Source organism: Lingula anatina, chromosome 10 (assembly GCF_051362555.1).
Source record: "Lingula anatina isolate TDL-2025a chromosome 10, LinAna3.0, whole genome shotgun sequence".
Lineage (NCBI taxonomy): Eukaryota > Metazoa > Brachiopoda > Lingulata > Lingulida > Lingulidae > Lingula > Lingula anatina.
This window is the reverse complement of record NC_141776.1, coordinates 4,436,781-4,459,434: the sequence shown is the minus strand read 5'-3', so window position 1 is coordinate 4,459,434 and position 22,654 is coordinate 4,436,781. Positions and strand designations below refer to the sequence as shown.

Sequence of the window (22,654 nt, the reverse complement as noted above, 5' to 3'; positions counted from 1 at the left end):
GAAGTAAGATGACTTACTGCGAAGCTGTTGTTAGGGAAGTGATGCGCATTCGCCCTGCGGGCCCAGTGGCTTTAAGACATAAAACACTTTGTGACACTGAATTAGGTAAGACATCAATTTGTCTTGCGTGCATATAAAACTTGGGTTATTGAATTTTCTATCATTATCAATATATAATTAATTTCCCCCATCCGACAAAAATAAAAATAAAAACAGGCGATGACATGAAGTTTTAGGACCACCGATTGCATAAATTTGAATTCCACAGCATCATTCGGCTTTTGCTTACATAGTACCTACTTTTTCTCGTGTAGTACATTTTTTATTGAATGACAATCTGAAAATTAATTTTACTGTCCATGTCAAATACTGACCTCTTTAGCTAGTATTATGTTGTTAGCACTGCACCGTAGGTATGACGCTACACCTTTTTTATTCATCATCATTTAGGTGGATACGATATCCCAAAAGACACTATTGTCTATGCAAACATATGGGCAATCCACCATGACCCGAAAAACTGGGAATCGCCAGAGGTTTTCAGCCCAGAGAGATTCCTAGAGAAAGATGGCAGCTTGAAAAAATTGGATACAAAGACATGGTTGCCGTTCGGCAGTGGCAAAAGGAAATGTGTGGGAGAAGCACTTGCCATGGCAGAAATCATGATGTTCATGGTACGTGTTGTTTTGTTCTTTTAAATGCGTCAGATAGTCTTGGTGAATATTACATTTTATTGATATTTATGAATAGCGTGTGTGCACTACTTACATATACATGTACAGGTATGAATAGTAATTAGTTTCTTTTCCAGGCATTGTTTTTTCATCGGTTTAGGGTAAGCTTTCCACCAGATGTCCAACCTAACTTCGAGCCTATGATGTTTGAAATAAATGCCACTCCCTTTCCTCAGAAGATAACTGTACAAAAAAGAGAATGACAATTTACATCAAAGTGGTTTTAAATGACTCAAACAATATTTGGACCGGTATTCAAATATATTTCGTGGATCAAGAGGCGTAGATGGCCGCATTAAACAAAACACTATTTACCTTAAGAAAGTAGGGTGGTTTTTGTATGTTCATGCTGTGCTCCATTTGATATTTTAAGACCCCTAGTCTTGAATTACGATTTTAATTCAGAGAAACGGTTACCTACGCCCATTCATTCCAACATCCACCCAGGTCCAAAATCCACCGAGCATGTGCGAAGTCACATTAAGGCCAATGGCGTAAAGCTACTGCAGCATTGCTTGTCGAATGGGATTTTTAAAGGAAGAACTGTTTAGCATTTTAAACGATACAGTGTATTGTACAGGCAAAACCAGTTTTAGATATACACTGGAGTAAGGCAATTGGAAAAAACCCCAGGTTTCACGAATCAACATGAAATAAAGCGATCCATTTTGGAGTTAAGTAAATGGTTGGGTAATAATGCACGAGGAGTTGTGAGTTTGGTGAGACAACGAGTAAAATCTATAAAAAGAAACCCACTTTTCCCTTACGTTCTGCTGAACTGCAATCTATTGCACCACCGTACAAATTTAAATGTTTGTTACTTTTGCCATTTTTCTCAGCATTCTCGGCGCATGTGGGTTATCGTTTAAAAGGACCCCTTTACCTGTTACTTGCCATTCAGGGACAAAGTCACACACTGAGAATAAAATTGGAGTCATTTGACTCTCTAGTCAGAGTCCAGCACCCTTGACCCTCGTGGAGTTAATTTTACTCCTATATAAGGGTCAAATTACCCCATTACCAGAGTCTTTAGACTCTCTTATCAGAGACAATCACCCCCTGGCTCTCATGGAGTCCATCTGACTCTAAAATCATTATAAAAATGCGTTCTTTTTTCAAAAAAATTGAGATCTCACGTAAGATATCTGACTGGAGAAGTATGCTGTTTCGCTACCTATTAACTCACTAGCAAGTCAGTTGCACTGCCGCATTGTGTAATATGCAGTGATTTAACTAGCTAGTGCTCCTTTGGGCTGGTCAAAGCTTGGCTTTGATGAAGCATGGTTCTGTCAAAAAATATCCATATGTCGGCAACTACTGTATGGAAGAATTTGAAATTTTGCATCTAAGCAGTCTGTTTTGCAGTGCGTAAAATGAGTTAAGCAGTGTTTTATAAAATTGTTAAGCTGTGCCAGAATGGCGCGAAAAAATACAGACATTTCCAGACAGATTATTGTTTCAAACGGAAGCTCTGTACACAGTACTATTTGGAGTGGAAACCACATTGGTGCCAAAACACTAATTGGTCAATGATGAAAACCTGAACCAAATCAAATAAAGGTATACTCTGGAAACCACTTGACCATCATCTGATATGAGGCACCTTAGGAACAATTTTAGGTCGCACGATGAGATCGCCGGTTCACACAGAGCACTTTTAACAGCAGATAAATTGTAGAACCAAGGGAATGAGCAGTTACCTTGGTCATCAAAATCGCCATATTTGAACCACATAGACAATATGTGGTAGGTCATTACTAGCTGTACCAACGGCCTGCATGTCTTACAACAAAACTGAACCAAATTGGACAAGTTTTAACCGTTGACTGGAATTTTATTCCAGATTAAACTCTAAAAACCTATTCTAAGGAAAGGAATACCTTGCCGCTTGAAAGCTCTGGTAGCAACAAGATGAGGTCTTGTGTAACAGGGACCATTGCTGTGACTAGACACTGACATGAGGGACCTTTGTGGGGCGTGTAACTCTTTTAAAGACGATAATTTGGAAAATATGGAGATCCAAAACATTGCTTTCAATGGTTGTCGCATGACTTTAAATTGGCAATGTATTTTTGTTTACTTCACTTGCGAATTCAATTAGTGAACTGATGTCACAATGACATCGAACAGATTATCAGAGTTTTTTAAAACACGATTTAATCCTTATTTTCATTTATCAGTCAGCAAAATAGGAGAAAAAAAACTGATTTATTATGAATTGGAGAAAATATGCCACATTAAATGTCAATTATGTATATATAGTTATATTTGCGTAGCTTGTAACGATATTGAAAATTTCCATTAGTGGTACTATGTTTTAGATGTTATACAAGTAGATCAAGTATAAAATAAAATAAAGCATATGTGTATATAACAAGCGTGAGTGTGGCACAGAGTGCTCAACAGTCCGGAGCATTTATGCACAATTAAAATAAATAAATAAATAAATAAATAACAAGAGACATGTAATAAGCCCGACTCCGAGTTTCACGGGCATACCCAGAAGGAATGCCCGATCGTCAGGAGGTTTATTTGAAAATGTTTTTTAGCCGTTTATCAACACGGCGTGACGACACTTACGTAGGCTTGACGACACTTTATTACTTCAGTTACGTCACCTTGTGCTGACACATGGTAATTATTTCAGTTCTTTTATTTATAGTATCTGTGTCTATTAAATTGAAAAGACGTCATCAAATGTCTCCAAATTTAAACATAATTAGCATTAGGATGTGCTTGCTAAAGGCCACGAACCTAATAGCGTGTACGTCTGCCGCGAAATTAATTATCTCCTGTAATTATCTCCTGTAGATGACGTGACAATCCTTCAACAAGGGTAATAATTCTGTTTTAATAAAGTGAAGCAGTGAAACATTGGATTTGAGGGGGTACCTGTTATAAATTTGACTAAATAATATCAAATGTATTTGTTTTCACCACTATTTTGTATTTTTTTTTTTTTAACCATTAATCATGTTAGAAGCACTAGTTATATAATTTACACCTGTGTGCTGATCATTTGTAAATAAAAGTACATGGAAATGAGGGTGGGACAACTTTTTTGACCAATGTTATATATATATATATATATATATATATATATATATATATATATATATATATATAACAAAGTCACAATCACCTCAACCTGTCTATCTATAACAGGTTACCAAGAGCTGTTAACTTTATTAACTTAACTCCATTACATTTACAGCAACTTATTCATCTTAGTGTTACAGAAGTAGTAATAATTATGTTTCCGTTGTACGACGTAGCTGATCTTGCAAGGAATTCAGTTTATTGGAATGTATTTCTGAATAACAAGTTAAGAAAATTCACTAGTTCACAAAAGACTCAAAACAACTGTCATTTTTACTTTTAAACCCTTTTGTTATTATTTTGATAAATTTAGTTACAGTATTGATAAACAAAGTATCACGTTTTCAATAATTGATATTTTAAATTACAATCCATAACTGCAAGGTTGTGTCAATTAGCAAAATATAACGTTGAGTCAATGTCACATTATGACGGCGTTTTGACCCAGCAGGCAAACGACATTGATTCTACGTTGAATCAACGTTGATCAACCAAAATGAACGTTGATTCTGCTGGGTGACGTGGCTGGATCAACGTTGATTTTACGTTGAATTTAGGTAGATCAACGGCAATTCAACGTATCAACCTGTTTTCAACGTTGATCCAACGCGACTATGCCTGCTGGGACGTTGCTACTGTGCAATTTAGGTCATGTATTGTAGGCATATTGCGCCACATGTATTAAGACTGGCGAGTGGAGGGGTAAGGGGAAGGTTGCTTTCAAAAACTGTTACTCCCTGGTGTTAAAAGGATCTTGGCATTGAGCAAAGGTGAGAAATACATATGTTTCAAAGGTGATGAATATAAATGTGAATTATGTAAAGCTGCACCTAATGCCTTATCCAATTTTTTAGAAAAGGTGCAAAATCGACATGGTGGGATTGCATCATGTCACTCTATAGTTTAGTCGAATGCAGAGTTGTAGGCATTGATGAGGATATATCAATTTACATATTGTCATTTTTTAAATTGAAAAGTAGCAGAAAAAACCTTGCATTGCTTTCACGTTTGTATTTTGTGCTTCTTTCACTAGATGACAGTTCAGGGAGAACCAAAGCAGGTCATTTAACATACATGTAATAAAACATTACCCGCACGAAAATGCAGTAGTATCGAAGTAGCAAAAAAAGCATTAACGCAGTAGTGGTGTGGAGCATATTTGCAGTAGAAATGCAGCATAGCCTACTGCAATTCTACTCCAATAAGTACATAGGTTTGTACAGAGAGGAGGAGCATTTATGCAGTAGATTAGCAGCATGATAGAAACATGTTTCAAATATGCTAATTAGCTCCCAAATCGAAGCAGATTTGAAGCATGTTTGCAGTATGATGGCAGTAGTCTACTGCAGTTTGCAGTATGATTGCAGTAGTCTACTGCGCTGGAGTATCTACTGCTTTTTCTTGCGGGTACCCGCTAAAACAACTCAGAACAGTATAATCTATGTAGGAAACCTACCGTCCTAGTATTTAGTTTGTGTATATTTTTCCCGTTTACCATTTGAAGATTAGATGCTGATTATAACGACTTTCAACACTGTATTTCTCCTCGAGAATTTCCCCATTAAGGAACATATCTCCTAATTCCCCGATTCAGAATAAACACCCCCTGATTTAGAAGGCGTGGCGATAAAATGTGTCGCTAGATCTTGTAAACTCTCAGCGAAATACACTTAGTGACTATATACAATGTGCCGTCACTTAATTGCTTTCTCGGTTTTATTAATTGACGATAGTAATGGCAGAAGACAAGGAGGAGGAAATGCTGAAGACAAAACAACGTCGGGTCTTTGCGTGACTTACTCCCATCACACTTTTATATTGCTGTTTAAGCAAAAGGCACCGAGATAGCGATCATATAAACCGCTGCCGCTGCTTTCACGTTTGTGTATTCTGTGCTTCTTTCACTAGATGACAGTTCAGGGAGAACCAAAGCAGGTCATTTAACATACATGTAATAAAACATTACCCGCACGAAAATGCAGTAGTATCGAAGTAGCAAAAAAGCATTAACGCAGTAGTGGTGTGGAGCATATTTGCAGTAGAAATGCAGCATAGCCTACTGCAATTCTACTCCAAAAAGTACATAGGTTTGTACAGAGAGGAGGAGCATTAATGAGTAGATTAGCAGCATGATAGAAGCATATGTTTCAAATATGCTAATTAGCTCCCAAATCGAAGCAGATTTGAAGCATGTTTGCAGTATGATTGCAGTAGTCTACTGCGGTTTGCAGTAGCGATCATATAAACCGCTGTCGCTGCTTTCACGTTTGTGTATTCTGTGCTTCTTTCACTAGATGACAGTTCAGGGAGAACCAAAGCAGGTCATTTATCATACAAGTAATAAAAACATTATCCGCTAAAACAACTCAAAACAGTATAATCTATGTATGAAACCTCCCGTCCTAGTATTTAGTTTGTGTATATTTTTTTCCGTTCACCATTTAAAAATTAGATGCTGATTTTAACGACAGAAAATACAATAGAGGCAGTGTGATAATGATAGGGTCGCTAAACGATTGTTGACGGAATATAGTGACTGGCCTGATCCCCTGCTGTAGGTACGCCCCCTAAGAGTACTTATGTAAACAAACGGTCTTCCGTAGCGAATTATATTTTTGTTCAGCAGCTTCGTGCATGCAGCGGATTATTTGTGTGTGTGTGACACTATAGCTAGCTGCATTTAAATGTGTGAAAGCTGTTATTTGATTCATTCTGCTGTGTCGAACGTTGGGGACCAGCCCACTGGTTCATTGACTCATTCTTTTCTGAAGATAGGTGATGCAGATTTTGAGCGCTTAATTATTAACCCTCCTTCTAACAAGAGAAAGGGGAAGGGAGAGAAACAGAGAGGGTGTCAAATGAAATGGGTAAAATGAGTAATAAAATACATTTATTAAAGGGGCTCGAGGTGGAAGAAACGATAGACTGTTTTGCATCAAGGTATGCCACTATAATCCGACATGGCCCATAACAGGAGTGATTACACTTTAAATACAGACTCATTGTTGTATGACTTATATTTGTGCCGACTTATATTTTACTCTCGTTCATTACTTGGAAATAGTTCCTAGAATACAATTATGCCTGTATAAATGTACTTTGTGACATGAAGATATTAATAAATGATTTTTCTGCAGCCTTTGAAACAATAAACCACGAAATAGTGTTCAACAGACTGAAAAATCGTTTCGGTATAGATGATATTGCATTGGCATGGTTCAAATCATACCTGACTGAGCGTGAACAATCAGTCTCAATAGGCACTCACAAATCACCGTCAACACCAATAGCTTGTGGTGTACCACAAGGCTCTGTACTCGGCCCCATCCTGTTCACTCTTTACACGTCACCAATTGACGACATTGTCCCTAAGTACGGTTTTGACCTAATGCTTTATGCAGATGACTCACAAATTTATATTGTTTGCGACAGGCTATCAGATGTAATTCCATCTATCCAGCAATGTATTATTCAGTTGAGTCCATGGCTTAATGCCAATTCACTTGTTTTCAATGATGGCAAAACAGAGGTAGTTCACTTTACCTCTCGTTTTTCTAAGAATGCAGAAAAACTAGAGCTATAAGAAATAGGAAACAGTACAGTCACGGTAAAAGATGAGGTTAAAAACCTTGGAGTAATTTTTGATAATAGGTGCGATATGGCTGCCGACATCAGTAAAAAATGCATAGCCGCTTTGGTCTTTAAAAAATTCCAAACTGTCCCATATCCTTGATAAAAGTCAAATGGAGAGGCTTGTCCATGCCTTTATAACTGCACATCTTGACTACGGAAACAGTCTACTGTATGGTCTTCCTACCTACCAAATTGAAAAACTGCAATCTGTCCAAAATGCTGCAGCACGACTATTGATCAAAACCTATCTCAGATCAAACATTTCACCTATTTTATTCGAACTACATGTACATGTACATTGGTTTCCTGTACGACAGAGAACTGTTTTTAAATTTCTGCTGTTTGTTTTTAAATTCACCAGAGGTGAATGCCTATCATATTTTAACTCAATGCTACATCCAAGTACACCCAGTCTCACCAGGTCTACCAGATCCACCTCCACTCTTTGTTTTACCAGAAATGATAATAAAAAAACAACCAAAACCTACGGCCACAGGGCATTTTCAATTGCAGCACCGATTTTTTGGAATCAACTACCCTCACACAATCGGACTATTGATAGTGTTGAGGTTTTTAAAAAAGACTTAAAAACATTTTTATTTTCACAGTATTTTAATTAATATTTTATCAGAAAAAAAGTTTTATTGTTCAGACCATTACTATTTTACCAGCATTAATTTATTTTAATTGCTTTTTTTACCTTAGCTTTTATTAGCTATATAATTAGTTGTAATCCTGATAATTTTATCTGTAAACAGCACTGAGAGTAGTGTAGTGCGGTTTTAAGAAATAAATATTATTATTGTTATTATTATTACAACACGCCTGTTGAAAGTGGGGCTTTTCGTAACTAATACAGGTCCACTGTCATGCAGGTTAAGTTGTTCAGAAAAACATCGTAGCCGTTCGTCGCCGCTACATTCAGGAAAGCGTATCCCTCGCTTGGATCACCGGCATTTTTGGTTATTTTACAAATTAAGGCAGAAGTCAATTTACGTTTTAGCTATAATGATTCTGAATTTACTAATATTTTGGACCAAATTCGATGTCAGATTCATAGCCATGACGGAAAGCTGCCAGAGTAACTGTTTGATTTTTTTACATTTTATTTCGTTTTTTTACTCTTTTATTATTATTATTATTATTATTATTATTATTATTATAAGTCGAACACTTTTCCATGTTCAACTTCTCAAACGTGTACGTACACTATTCTGGACTATTTTATTTTACCCAACTCCATATACAAATACCACTAACTGCCCCTCCCCTATAAACAGACACACGCCTCCTTGCTTACATTTTGCTGTCTTTGCGTCACTTGTTGCACACACTGAAGATCTCAGGCACGTATGGTACCATTCATTGTATGATAATCTAAGCTAGCCATTTTGCAGAGAAAATTCTTTAGACCTTTCAACACTGCATTTCTCCTCGAGAATCTCCCCATTTAGGGACATATCTCCTGTTTCCCCGATTCAGAATAAACACCCCCTGATTTAGAACGCGTGGCGATAGAGTGTGCTGTCACTTAATTGCTTTCTCGGTTTCATTAATTGACGATAGTAATTGCAGAAGACAAGGAGGAGGAAATGCTGAAGACAAAACAACGTCGGGTCTTTGCGTGACTTACTCCCATCACACTTTTTATATTGCTGTCAAAGCAAAAGGAATCGAGATAGCGATCATATAAACCGCTGCCGCTGGTTTTACAGGTAGACTTTCTCGTTTATCATTTAAATGCCCCCCTCCCCCAGCAGACCCAACTTGAGGAATGTCATAGTAGCTACACTACACGTACTGTATATCAAACATCGGGCCAAGTTATGAAAGGTTTAAGCACAAAACGATAATTTGAGGGTATTTTTTCATTAAAGACAAAATTCAGTATCTATGATGTGTGACGATATAGGGACAAAGCTTTACGTGTACTTAAATATATTCCAGTGACATACAGGTATGGAATTAGGCTCGCGACGTAATTGTAACCTCAACCTGAAGTTTCCCCGTTGAAAGCACCAGGATGAACACTGAAAAGCGGAGTACAAAAATTAACTTTTTTAAATATCGATTACAACATGCTGTCCAATGACTGAGTCTTAAGTACCCGCACGAAAACGCAGTAGACACTCCAGCGCAGTAGACTACTGCAATCATACTGCAAACACGCTTTAAATCTGCTTCGATTTGGGTGCTAATTAGCATATTTGAAACATGCTTCTATCATGCTGCTAATCTACTGCAATAATGATCCTCTCTACACAAACCTATGTACTTTTTGGAGTAGAATTGCAGTAGGCGAAGATTTGGAATAAAATGAGAAAATTTGACCAATTTTTCATAAACAATGGCGGCCATCTTGAAATCCTGCTTTGGTGTTTTTTTTTTTTTTTTTTTTTTTTTTTAGCCCACAACCTCCCTCACCAGGAGATGTGAAAAGGTCATATGATACACAATGTTTTAGGTATGTTTATCAATGATTTGTATTTTTAGAAAAAATGCAAAAAAACAGGCGGCCTTCTTGGATTTTGTCCGTTTCCATGGTTACGTAGGCAATTACCATTTCCACATCATGACTAACTTTGACCAGCAGGCTCTGATCTTTCAAATGATCTATAATTCAGGTCTGTGTATAAAGGGGACACTATAAAGTCCTTAAATAAAGCACGTTTTGGGGTTTTGCCGCTCACCTATTACTTGAATGTGTAGTGTCCGTACCCCCAGATCATAGCCTAAGGGGCGTTCTGTTAATTTGAGCGTAGCACAAAAAGTAATTAATATTGTGTTCTGGATGTCATAGTTAAGATGTTATTCTTTTTATATGTTAAAAAATTGAACAAATTCTTCAGAGTTCATTTTTCTCTCAATGTGACCCCTATTTTGTACCCCTGATTGTGAAACAACCGAAATATATAAATTGTATGTCATAAATAATCAGCATAAGAATTTTTTTTTCTTTTTTAACGATCTGCAACATTTGTTAAAGTTATCAGCAGGACGAAGTTAACACCAGAGGTAGATAGTAACTCATACCGTAATCCTTCTTGTCCATTTATTTAAACCGTATTAAAACGTTTGATACACAATGTTCATTGATGTCATACTTTTGGCGATTTGGTGAAACCATATTTGTACAAAGTAGGTAAGCATAAGTTAAGCAACAACCAGTATGAAGAACAACTCCATTTTTAAGTGAGGCAAGACAGCCTCTTTACACTGATTATAACCTTGATAAAGGCATGCAACAAGGCAAAGTAGTTATGCAAAGTTCTTTCAACTTGTGTGTGAAAGCAACACATTCTTTGTCACTTTTACAAGACAATTAATGGATGCGAGCAGTTAGAGTAATTACAATATACAATCAAAAGGAAATTAGTTAAGAAAGCTTACTTTGGTCAGCCCTTTGCTTGTTCGAAGGAAAGAGAGAGATATCGCGACACGACTCCTTTAATGATACCCCCGTCACACTAGAGGCGGACTGGATTCAAGCGCATTTTTTGTATTCCGACGGTATTCTTACAAGAATTTAGGTCCATTTGAAATATCTTCCCATATGTAGTACGAATTTTTTAATTTAGCCATTCCGGCTTGTTCTGTTTGTTTCGTGCTGATTCCATATAAGTGTGAGGGGGCTTCACTACCTAAGCATTGGTGCTTGTACAGGGTAGACCGTAACAGACTTTAAAAGATGAAAGATGTATTCTACATCTGTTCATGTGCGAGAAAAATCCTTAGATATTTACTTAAAGAAGTATTGTTTTGTAAATTAATTTGTTTTGTGTATTTGGACTACCCTTGATTTAATTTGGTTAAAAGTAGGGTAAAATGTTATTCTTAAAGTTATTTTATGAAATAATTAGATATGTCTTTGTATCCAGAGAAGGTTTAAGTGCAGTTTTAAGGAACATACTTTTACCAACGTAATTCAGATGATAACTTTACAGTTAACATATACGCTTTTAGGATGATGGATACAGCTATAATTAGTTGGCTTCCTGTGAAAACTGTCTTGGTTGGAATCGTGGTATTTCTGTTGGTGATGTCATATCTACAGAGGAAGAAGTACAAACTGCCACCAGGACCTCCTCATCTGCCGATACTGGGACATTACTTTGGTGAGATATCTTTGAAAATCAGGCAAATGCACAAGTAAATGGTTGAAAGTAAAGAACACATCAGATCTTAGATGGTCCGATAATACCACTTAAAGGAGTTGCGGACAAAGTACAGAGAGAGAGAGAGAGAGAGAGATGAGAGAGAGACTTTTAGAAGTGACAGATCTAGGGAAGACATACATTGTATTAAACCCACGCCCACTTACCTTCTTATTTAATATTTAATAGAATTAAATGTTATAAAAATGTGTACTGAACAAACCGGGACTATATCAGGCAACATGTATTTCACACATCTATACTGTACACAATTTAAGAAATTTTCCTTCGTCTACTGTTTTTTTTTTTTTCTTTTTTTCTTCTTCAGCCAAAGCTAAGCACTTTTTTATTCTCAACCTCCCCCCTCGTAAGCAAAATCTTTATCGCCACTGTCCTATATAAAACATCCGACACAGATACCGCTATCGTCAGTAAACCGAGGTGCATGATCTGTCCCTATAAAAAGAAGCGCTTAAGCTTATATCATACACGTAAATTATTAGGAAGATTGTTCATAAAAAGCTTAACTGTCACATTGTTGGCTTTTTTATTTATTTATTGTTTTTTATGTAAAAAAAATTGCTCATGACTCAGTATTGTGCAAGCCCTTCTTTTCGAGGGAAGTTCTCCAACACCCGCTGAAGTACCTACCAAGACACCATGCAGCATCATTTGTGTGACTGTTTTGGCTAAGGGTAATGTCCTGAAGTTTTCATAAAAAATACTACCCTGTGGTTGTGAGCATTATTTTAAAGACTTTGCAACTGCCGAGACTGTTTTATATGTACCAACGTTTTTCTTCCAACAACATATGGCTTTCTAGGATATAGGTATTTTTCTTGATAGGTCTGAAAACTTTGAAGAAATGGCTGCCCTAGTCACGGCTCAAATTTGAATAAATAGTCTTGTATTCGTACATGCGGGTACCATTTCAGCTTTCAGAAATGAAGTTCGATTTTACGCCGCCTTCAATGAGCTCGGGAAGTCCTTTGATGACATTTTTTCGGTGAATTTAGGTATTAGGTACATTTATTTCGTCAATTAGCTTATCATATCTAAGAATGTTTTATAGTTTAAGTAGAATGCTTATTTTTAGCATTTCAACATTTTAATTAGTTGTCAGTGTTAAAATATGTTAATTCAGTTAGAATGTTTTAAAATATATAACTTTGTTCGATTCGTAATCTATTTTGGAAGACTAGAAAATCTAACAATTTTACATGATTTGACTTCGCAGGATTTGGACGCTCGGTCGTGGTTCTAAAATCTGCGGAGATTGTTCATGAGGCATTTATTGAAAAGAAAGAGATATTTGCCGGGAGAGATGACGAGAGCTGGAAGTGTGAGTAGCATCTTTATTTATTATAATAAAATATAATAGGATAGTGTACGTACCTCATGTCTCACTGCTAATCATATGTATATAATAGTGAGAACGTGATGATGATGTAAAGTTGGAAAATGTATTTTAAATGATATTTAGATGATGAAATACTTTGTTTCGTCTCATTAACCCCTGCACTCATCTGTTGACCAAGTTAAGCTTATGACTGGTGGGTTCAGAAGTTTATCTTTCGCCAACTATGGTCCAGTTTGGAGACTGCAGAGACAGATGACTTTGAAGGCTCTCAGGTACGTTGACCTTATTGGTGCGTTACATAGATTGCTTAATTGAAAAAGCTAAAAAAAGCCCCGTAGAATTCCATTCTGCTGTGCCGTGTGCCGTGTATGTTTTAAAATACCCGTTATATACCAAGTATGAGGAATACAAGGGAGATTTCATATGGAGCGGTGAAATATGTTGCCAGTAGAGTCACAAAGTTGTTTTGGGGTCAAGAAGACCCAGTTTTTTAAAACCTCAGGGTAAATTACACATGAAAACACTAGATATAGTCACAGAGGATTATCATTGTTTTCGTCATTTAGGACCTACCTGGCGGGTGATAAATTGGAAACATACACGAGGTCTGCTTTTGAGGAAGTCGCAAACCTGATTGAAAAGGAGGCCGATCCGTTTGAATTAGACGTTTACATCCGGTTACTTGTCTTCAACATCGTCTGCAGGATGGCGTTTGGGAAAAGGTGTCTTACTGTTAAAATTATATGTTTGATACGCACTCGGTCTTCTTGTAACGTGTTTTATTGGATTGTGGAAAACCAATTAATTTGCTTTCTATGAGTTCATTCCCAATGAATATATCATTCTTCTTAGATCGATCTACCTCTGAGAGGTTTCTAACTGAAGGCATGCAGATTCACATGTTAGTACGCCTCCTCGCGATGAGCAGAATACAAAAAAAAACTGGTTATTACACTTATAAAGGGCGTGCCAATCTGATTATCCGATAGCATTCAGGGATCGAATTACGTAGAACCAAAAGTTCCATTGGGAATGAGGCTTATGAATAGATGGCGTACGTTATCTCGAACGACAAAACCTGCATTTTTTTGACAACTTATCCATAATATGTAATGGAAAAAACCGAAATCTAACGGATTCACTCATATATGTATCGTTTTCAACATTTATTTAGAAAGCTGTTACTTAATGGTCAAATAAATATTATTATTAAGTGCCAAATGGGTACTTAAACTAGAGTCTCGGTAGAGTCGCCAATGTAGACAGGGCGTGTGGTTAAGATGAGGTGAAATCTGAAATTATATAAGATTTGATATATACAAGAATGCATTTATTTGCAAAATTATCAATGTGTTGTAGATTTATCCAACCATGATATCTCATTGATTTAAAATATTTGCATAGAATTGATAATTAAAAATCTGCTACGTTTAGATGTTGTTCGAAACTCAGAAATGAATGGTTATCCTTTTCAGCTACACAATTGACGATAAGGAATTTATCTGGTTAAAGGACAAAATTGACGAAATTAATGGAAAGCTATTGGCAGGACCCATTCCCTCTGACGTCATCCCTGCCTTGAAACATTTTCCTATCCCATCATCTGTCATGGCAAAACAAATTACGAAGGAAGTGGGTGCCTTCCTCAAAGTTAACCTCGAAGAACACAAGGCAACTTTAAACACAGGTTCGTGACATGTTTAAAAAATATATTTACAAAATGTCTGTAATCCGTTGAATTTAATATTACTGAAATGAACAGGAAGCAGCTGGGAAAATAAAAGTATTTTAAGTCATTAATTATATATATATATATATATATATATATATATATGTTATATACGAAATTTTATATACGCAGTGTCAGAATCTGTTCATGAACTAGGTTATGTACTATATAATTTGTGATAAATAGTTCTACTGAAAATAAGTAGTCACTAAATTATGATCACTAAATTATGATCATTTATTTCAAAGGTGACGCAAGAGACATAATGGACCAATTTTTGCTACTGAAGGAGGAGCTGACACCTGAAAGCGATGACAACGCCAAGGAGGCGCTTTCTGACACTAGAATCATGCTCACCTTATTGGACATAAATATTGGTAGGGTTGATTTCTGAGATAGCACACGTGCACTCTTAATACAGTATTTCTGATGATATTTGGTACTTTGTCGAATAGATAAGGTATCACATAACCATACTCCCAAGTATAACGCAGTTGCTTTTTACATGTGAACGTATTTCAGACGACACAGTTGATGTTCATTCTATAATTAAAAAGGAATCGCAATATCACTGTAGCTCCTGATATCACACGGGTCTCTAGATAGTTAACAAAATTTGAGCTATTCAGTATTTTCGAAAGAGTACGATAAAGAATGTTTCACATATTCAGAGGTAAAGGTTATACAGTGTATGTCCCAAACCTCCGCGCAGTGTCATAATCTGTTTTTCTTGCAGGAAAAAAAGCCTCAAAACGTTTATATTGTCCATAGCATTAGTGTATTTTATTTTGTATCCTCCACTTTTAAACAACATTACAGGGAGAAAGAATGAGGAACACCACGGGTAATTTTACTTCGACGCTTCTTATTACTTCTATATCAAACATGTGGTAGATTTTAACGGGAAGGATATATACAGACTTGACATTTAATATGGGATTTTTTTCCAAAACATTTTTCATCAGTTTTTTTCCTATTTTGTTGACTGATAAATGAAAATAAGGATTAAAATCGTGTTTTAATAACTTTTTATTTTCTCTCTGATCTCATAGTGACATCAGTTCATTGGTTGAATTTGCCAGTGAAGCAAACAACGTCCATAAAAAAAGATATTTTGGATCTCCATATTTTCCTAATTATCGTCTGTAAAAGAGTTACACGCTCCACTAAGGCCACACTGTTTTAATTTTATGGATGACATCCTGCGCGCGCACCGATTTTCGTCCGTTCTCCAAAAAAAAAAAAAATCCCCCCCCCAAAACCGCCCCCCCCCCCCCCCCCCCCCAAGGAAGTCGGTTGTCGCAAACATCGTTATTGAATTTGCCGGAAAATGCAATCAGCAATTCTCTACTAATTCCGCAAGCTCCATACTGTCATTGTCGACTGCGGAGACATCCTAGTAGTTCCGAGTGCGGAAAATGAACTTTCTGCGCATGCGTATTATCACCACATGGAAATATGGCCGTTTTGCCGTCAACTTCATCTCTAGCATTAATTTCAAAATACACGACAATTAAAGTCATAAAGAGAACGGGGGCCGTCGTTTTGGATTGGTTTGCCATTGATATTGGACATGGAGATATCACCCTTTTACAATTATACGAAAGGCTGGCCGCGGCCAGCAATCATCGCCCGGAAAATTTCAGTGACATTCTGTCCAAAGCAGCACATACCAGTTTCTTTTTGGAGCGAAAAAAGGGTCGACAAGAGCGTCGCGGTATTTGGTGGACTGAAGGTCGGACAGGCCACCCGATAGTTGGCTGCTAGCGTGTGAGTCGAAGTAGACAAAATGGCATCGACCCAAATTACCTTAGTAGTAGGAAGCATAGGCCTATCTTTGCTTCATTTTTTAAACAATTCTGTGAAGTGTTTACAATGCTTTAATTTTCTGAGAGTACAAATAAAGACACGCTATTTATTTGATATTTGTTTTATTGGTTTCTATACCAACAGAATGCATGAAATAACCTTAAATAGATTTGGTAATATGCAGCATATATATTCATGACTTTTTACCTTTCTACGAAGTAGGCCCTATTCACAATGCTTTAATATTTTGAGAGCATGGATAAAGACATGTTGTTAGTTTGATACGTGTTTCTGTGGTAAATTAGTGTTTCCCGCTGTGTACTGAAAACATAACTTTTCTTAAGCAGTTTTTTTTTTTTTGACTGTTTTTTTTTTTTTTTTCGCCCGCTCGCACCGACTTTGGGGTCCCCAGAGGATGTCATCCATAAAAATAAAAAAGTGTGGCCTAATGACCCTCATGTCAGTGTCTAGTCATAGCAACGGTCGCTGTTACACCTGAACTCTTCTGGCTGCTACCAGCACTCTCAAGGGACAAGGCATTACTTCGGAAATGTTTTTTAGAGTTCAATAACATTCCAGGCATCGGTCAAAACAGTTGTTGTAGAACATGTAGGCCGATGATTCGTCGAGTAATGGCCTACCCAAACGTTGTCTATGTGGTTCAAATATCGCGATTTTGATGACTAAGGTAGCTGATCATTCCCTTGGTTCTGTACGTTATGTGCAATTAAAAGTTCTCTGTGTGGACCGACAATCTCACCGTGCAACCTTAAAATTGTTCCTAAGGTTCCCCCTATCAAATGATAGTCAATTGTTTCCCAGATTATTCCTTTATTTGATCTGGTGCAGGTTTTCGTCAATGACTACCATTGGTGTTTTGGCACCAATGTTGTATACACTTCAAATACTGACGCTGTCAATGCCCTAATCACTTAAGACGCGGCACACGCATTGTCCTGTAATGTCTGTAAACTCTGTTTTGACTAGTTGGGTGGTGCAGGTGAAATCGGACCTCAATAATGAAAGCCACGCGGTTTCAGTGATCTACCCAGAAACGGTCATGGTCCCCAATTCATTAGATAAACAGACGGCGATGTTTTGCTGTTTACAGTGGGTACCTCGGAGGTTGTTTAGTATTCTTACCTGCTAAAACCATTTTGGTGTTCGCTAAGGGCCTTGGAATGCGCGTTTTGGTGGCAATTTGTCCCTCATTCTAAATGGACTGATTGGTTTTTGTTCAGTTGCAGCTGCGTATCCCGAAAGACGATGGGTCCTGTACCCTGGTGGTGAGATTTCTATACATTGTATGTGACCTCTGTGTAGGCACATCAGTCTGGGCATTGCTTTATAAAACTGTGCGGACCGTTCCATTTGGCGCTATGATCTGTCTGGCAATGTCTGTCATTTTCGCGCCATTCTGCCACAGATTGATATAATTGTAAAGCAATACAAGGCTCATTTTACGAACTGCAAAACCGACCGCTTGCATGCAAAATTTCAGATTCTTCTATTCAGTAGTTGCCGACAAATGTATACTTTTTTGACAGAACCATGCTTTGCCAAAGCCTAGCTCTGACCCGCTCAAAGGAGCACCACCAAATTAAATCACTGCATATTACATAATGCAGCAGCGCAACAGACAGTGTAGTCAGTTAATTGGTAACGATACACCTGACAACACGCTTTTCCGTTCATATATCTTATATGAAATCGGATTTTTTTTAACGCACTGTTACCTATGGTTACCTTCGAAACTGAAATTTTCCATAATAAATGTCAAGTCTGTATTTTTCTGTACAAAGTACACTAAGTGTTGTTGTGCAATGCTCAATATGAAACTTGTTTTTTACTACAATGCATCCGATGAGTATTAAGCAGACATATATCTCCCGTAGCTGGAACCGTGACTGCATCCGACACATTGAAGTGGATGGTAATGTATGTAGCAGACAATCGAAAAGTCCAGACAAAGATTCACAAGGAGTTAGACGACTTAGGTACATTGTAAAAGCATCTTTCTTGTCTTTATTTCAGTTACAGTTACATGTGCATCTTATTGGTCACAAATACATGTATGTGTTTCACAGTTCTAGAAAACGAGCGGCTGTATGAGGCCTGCACTATTAATGCATATAGTCATTATGTTTATGTCCTTCATCCGATTGTTGCATTTTTAAAAATAGCCTTTTTTGACATATGACAAACAGAAAACCATTCGGGCGATCTTCGTCACTGCAGAAGTAAGATGACTTACTGTGAAGCTGTTCTAAGAGAAGTAATGCGCATGCGCCCTGCAACCCCAGTGGCTTTCAAACATAAAACACTTTGTGACACCAAATTAGGTGAGATATCAATTTGTCTTGCTCGCATATAAAACTTAGGTTATTGAATTATCTGTCATTATCAATATATAATTAATCTTCCCCATCCAACTAAAACAGGCGATAACATGAATTTTAAGGACTATATCGATGGCATGAATTTGAATTCCACAGCAACTTCAGCTTTTGTTTACATGGTACCTACTTTTTCTCGTGAAACAATTTCTTTTTATTGAATGGCAATCTGAAAATTTATCATACTGTCCATATTAAATACTTATCTCTTTAGCTAGTTTGAGGTTGTTGGCAATGCACTGATGGTATGACGCTACACCTTTTTATTCATCATCATTTAGGTGGATACGATATCCCAAAAGACACTCTTGTCTATCCCAACATATGGGCAATCCACCATGACCCGAAAAACTGGGAATCGCCAGAGACGTTCATGCCAGAGAGGTTTTTGGACAAAGATGGCAGCTTGAAAAAATTGGATAAAAAGACATGGCTGCCGTTCAGCAGTGGCAAGAGGAAATGTGTGGGAGAAGCACTTGCCATGGCAGAAATCATGATGATCATGGTACGTGTTCTTTCGTTTTGATTTTTGTTCTTTCAAATGTGTCAGATAGCCTTAATGAATATTACATGTTATTCATATTTAGGAATATCGTGTGTGCACTACTTACATATACATGTAAATGTGCAGGTATGAATAGTGATTAGTTTCTTTTCCAGGCATTGTTTTTTCGTCGGTTTAGCGTAAGCTTTCCACCAGATGTCCAACCTGACTTCGAGCCTATGATGTTTGAACTAAACAACACTCCCTTTCCTCAGAAGATAATTGTACAAAAAAGGGGATGACAATTTACATCAAGGTGGTTTAAATGACTCAAGCAATATTTGGACCGCTATTCAAATATATTGCATGGATCAAGAGGCGTAGAGGACCGCATTAAACAAAGCATGCATTATTAACCTTTAGGGTGTGGGCAGTTAATCGCAAGACATTTAAGAACTATTGTATCCACTAGTTAGTAATATGATGGTTTTGTATATACATGTTGTTCCTCGTTTGATATTTTAAGAACCCTAGTTCTGAATTGACAAATTACCAAAATGCACTGAGCATGCGCGAGGTCACATTATGGACAACCGCGTAAAGCTACTGCAGCATTTCTTGTCGAGTCGAATTTTTAAAGGCAGAACTGCTTGGCATTGTAAAAATAACTACAATGATACAGTGTATTGTATAGGCAAAACCAGTTTGAAATATACACTGGAGTAAGGCAACTGGAAAAACCCCAGGTTTCACGAATTAACATGAAATCAAGCGATCCATTTTGGGGTTAAGTAAATGGTTGGTTAACAATACACGAGAAGTAGAGAGTTTTGTGAGACAAAGAGTAAAAGCTATAAAAATACCCTTTTCCCTAAGTTATGCTGAACTGTAGTCTATTGCACCACTGTACGAATTTAAAATTATTGTCACTTTTGCATTTTTCTCAGCATTCCCGGCGTTGGGGTTATCGTTTAAAACGACCCCTTTACTTGTTACTTGTTATTCAGGTATGAAGTCACACATTACCAACAGCGTGGATAACTTTTATGCATTTATATAATATGGACAAGGGCTTTGTAAAGAATTGCTTTAAATATTGAAAAGCATGTAGAATATCAACTAAAACCTATACAAGTACAGTGCATTACTGTACAGTTGTATTTCACAAACCTAACATAAATACCAATTTTCAAATATGGAAAAGTGATGTATTCAACTTATTAAGTATTTAATTTTCAAATAAGAGTATGTTTGGAGCAGTAATTATTGTATTCCCCAGACAGTAATAAAAGAAATATGTAAACTGATACATTGTTAATTTACCACTTGGCAAAGACAGATGGTAAAATATACCATTGTACCTCGGAATGAAAACATATGTAATATATGAATTGACATGTATTATAATGATGTTTTATATCATTATTGTTAACTTTAGGAATTTTTTAACACCAAGATACGACACCTCTTCTCCTTAAGTATATAAGTGTGACAAATTGCTCAACCTTCAAAATAAGAAATTGCATATATTCGCTCCAAAATAGAAAAAATAGAAAAAAAACTGGCAATTCCAGGTTAAATCATCAATTAATATTATATGTTAAAACTGAAAAGTGGTCTTCGTTTTAAAAGGGAATTGTTGTTCTTTGGCTAACTATCTTTACTGATCAGGATGTATGAAATAATCACCATATCAGCATGTTGCAGAAATGAAAAGAATAAAAAACATTTTTCAACAAATGCATAGTTATATGTACATAGTAGGGCTGCGTACCTAAACGAAACATCATGTACAGAGGTATCGGTACAGAGGTTTAGGCACAGGTCTGGACCTGTACCTGTACCTGAACCAGTGTTCGGGCGTCCCATGGAGGACCGAAGGCCCTATCCCGAGCGGTGGATCCTCAAGCTTTCTGGGGGGGTCTGGGGCATGCTCCCAAGGGAAGTTTTGAAATTTGTAACCGTCTTAAATGCCATTTCCCGCATTTTGAGTGGCAATTAAGTGTTGAAAATGGTAAGTTTAATATGACGTAAACACTTTGACGAATTAACTCCGCTCAGCCCGGAGCCTTTAAACTTACGCGGCAAAAATGGAAAAGTGACTGACCTCTGACCTGCTTTTGAGTTTGTTGACCAATCACAACCCTGGATCAGCCACGCTGTCGTGATGCCTCGTGAGACTGAGGATCTCATATCAAAGATGGCTCTGATTTCACTTTGCAGGACGATATTTACGGTACGCAGCCCTAGTACATAGCCTAAAGCACTGGTGGGTGTAACGATGTTGAAATTGTCCGTCAGTGGTACTATGTTTTAGATGTTATAGAAGTAGCTCAGATATTCAAATAAAATAAAGCAATATCAACAGATGATATATATACAACATTGGTCAAAAAGGTTGTCCCACCCCCATTTCAATGTAATTTTATTTACAAATGATCACCTCAAAGCTGTAAATTGTTAGAAATAGTGTTTTTATTACAGACACCGTGTCTAACATGATTAATTGTTTAAAAAAATACAAAATAGTGGGGAAAATATACACATTTTATACCATTTAGAAAAATTTAAAAGAGGTATCCCCTCAAATCCACTGTTTCACTGTGACGTCTACAGATGTAAAGAAATGTCTATTTTAATTTATTTTATATATTTTATTTAAAAATTAAAAGGACGCCATCAAATGTCACCAAATTCACACACTATAAGCATTAGGGTGTGCTCGTTAAAGATTACGTGCCTAACATCGTGTGCGTCTACCGTGTACTGCAATTATCTCCCTGTAGACGGCGCGACAAGCCTTCAACACGGATAACAATTCTGTTATGTGGGATATTGTCCCATTCTTCTTAAATAAGTTGGGGGAGTTGGTCCACGTTTTATCAGGTTGGTTCCCCTTTGCACTGCACACTCCAATGCATTTCACAGTTGGTTAGTCATCACAATGAATAATTACAACCCCCTACCTATAGAAGTACAGTCATAAGATTATATATGTGTGCATTTTTTCCATCTAACGTAAGAAGATTAGATACAATTATAACGTCAGAAAATACAATAGAGGGAGTGTGATAATGATAGGGTCGCTAAACGAATTTGACGGAATATAGTGACTAGCCTAATCCTCTTGTCGCCTGGTTAGGCACGCCCCCTTAGAGTAAACAAAAGGTCTTCCATAGAGAACTATCCTTTTGTTCAACAGCTTCGCGCGTGCAGCGGATTATGTATATAGTGACGCTGTACAGCTAACTGCAGT

General features: G+C 37.0%; 2 protein-coding genes across 5 annotated transcripts in view; both read left to right on the top strand.

The window, feature by feature from the left end:
* LOC106160616 (steroid 17-alpha-hydroxylase/17,20 lyase) overlaps positions 1-22,654 on the top strand; it is a 52,936-nt gene that overhangs the window by 5,793 nt on the left and 24,489 nt on the right. The gene's annotated exons all lie outside the window — the stretch shown is intronic.
* On the top strand, positions 537-20,705 carry LOC106153942 (cytochrome P450 1A1-like). Of its 4 annotated transcripts, none has more exons than XM_086996685.1 (12): positions 537-674; positions 11,430-11,581; positions 12,556-12,636; positions 12,858-12,962; positions 13,159-13,252; positions 13,547-13,702; positions 14,456-14,667; positions 14,958-15,086; positions 18,414-18,515; positions 18,726-18,860; positions 19,196-19,419; positions 19,575-20,705. In XM_086996685.1, the coding sequence occupies exons 2-12, from the start codon at positions 11,431-11,433 to the stop codon at positions 19,698-19,700; spliced, it is 1,515 nt and encodes a 504-aa protein (XP_086852811.1). In that variant the 5' UTR covers positions 537-674; position 11,430; the 3' UTR covers positions 19,701-20,705. The 4 variants fall into 4 exon arrangements, with proteins under 4 accessions (XP_086852811.1, XP_086852813.1, XP_086852814.1 ...); XM_086996686.1 differs by lacking the exon at positions 537-674 and adding an exon at positions 3,959-4,603; XM_086996687.1 differs by lacking the exon at positions 12,556-12,636.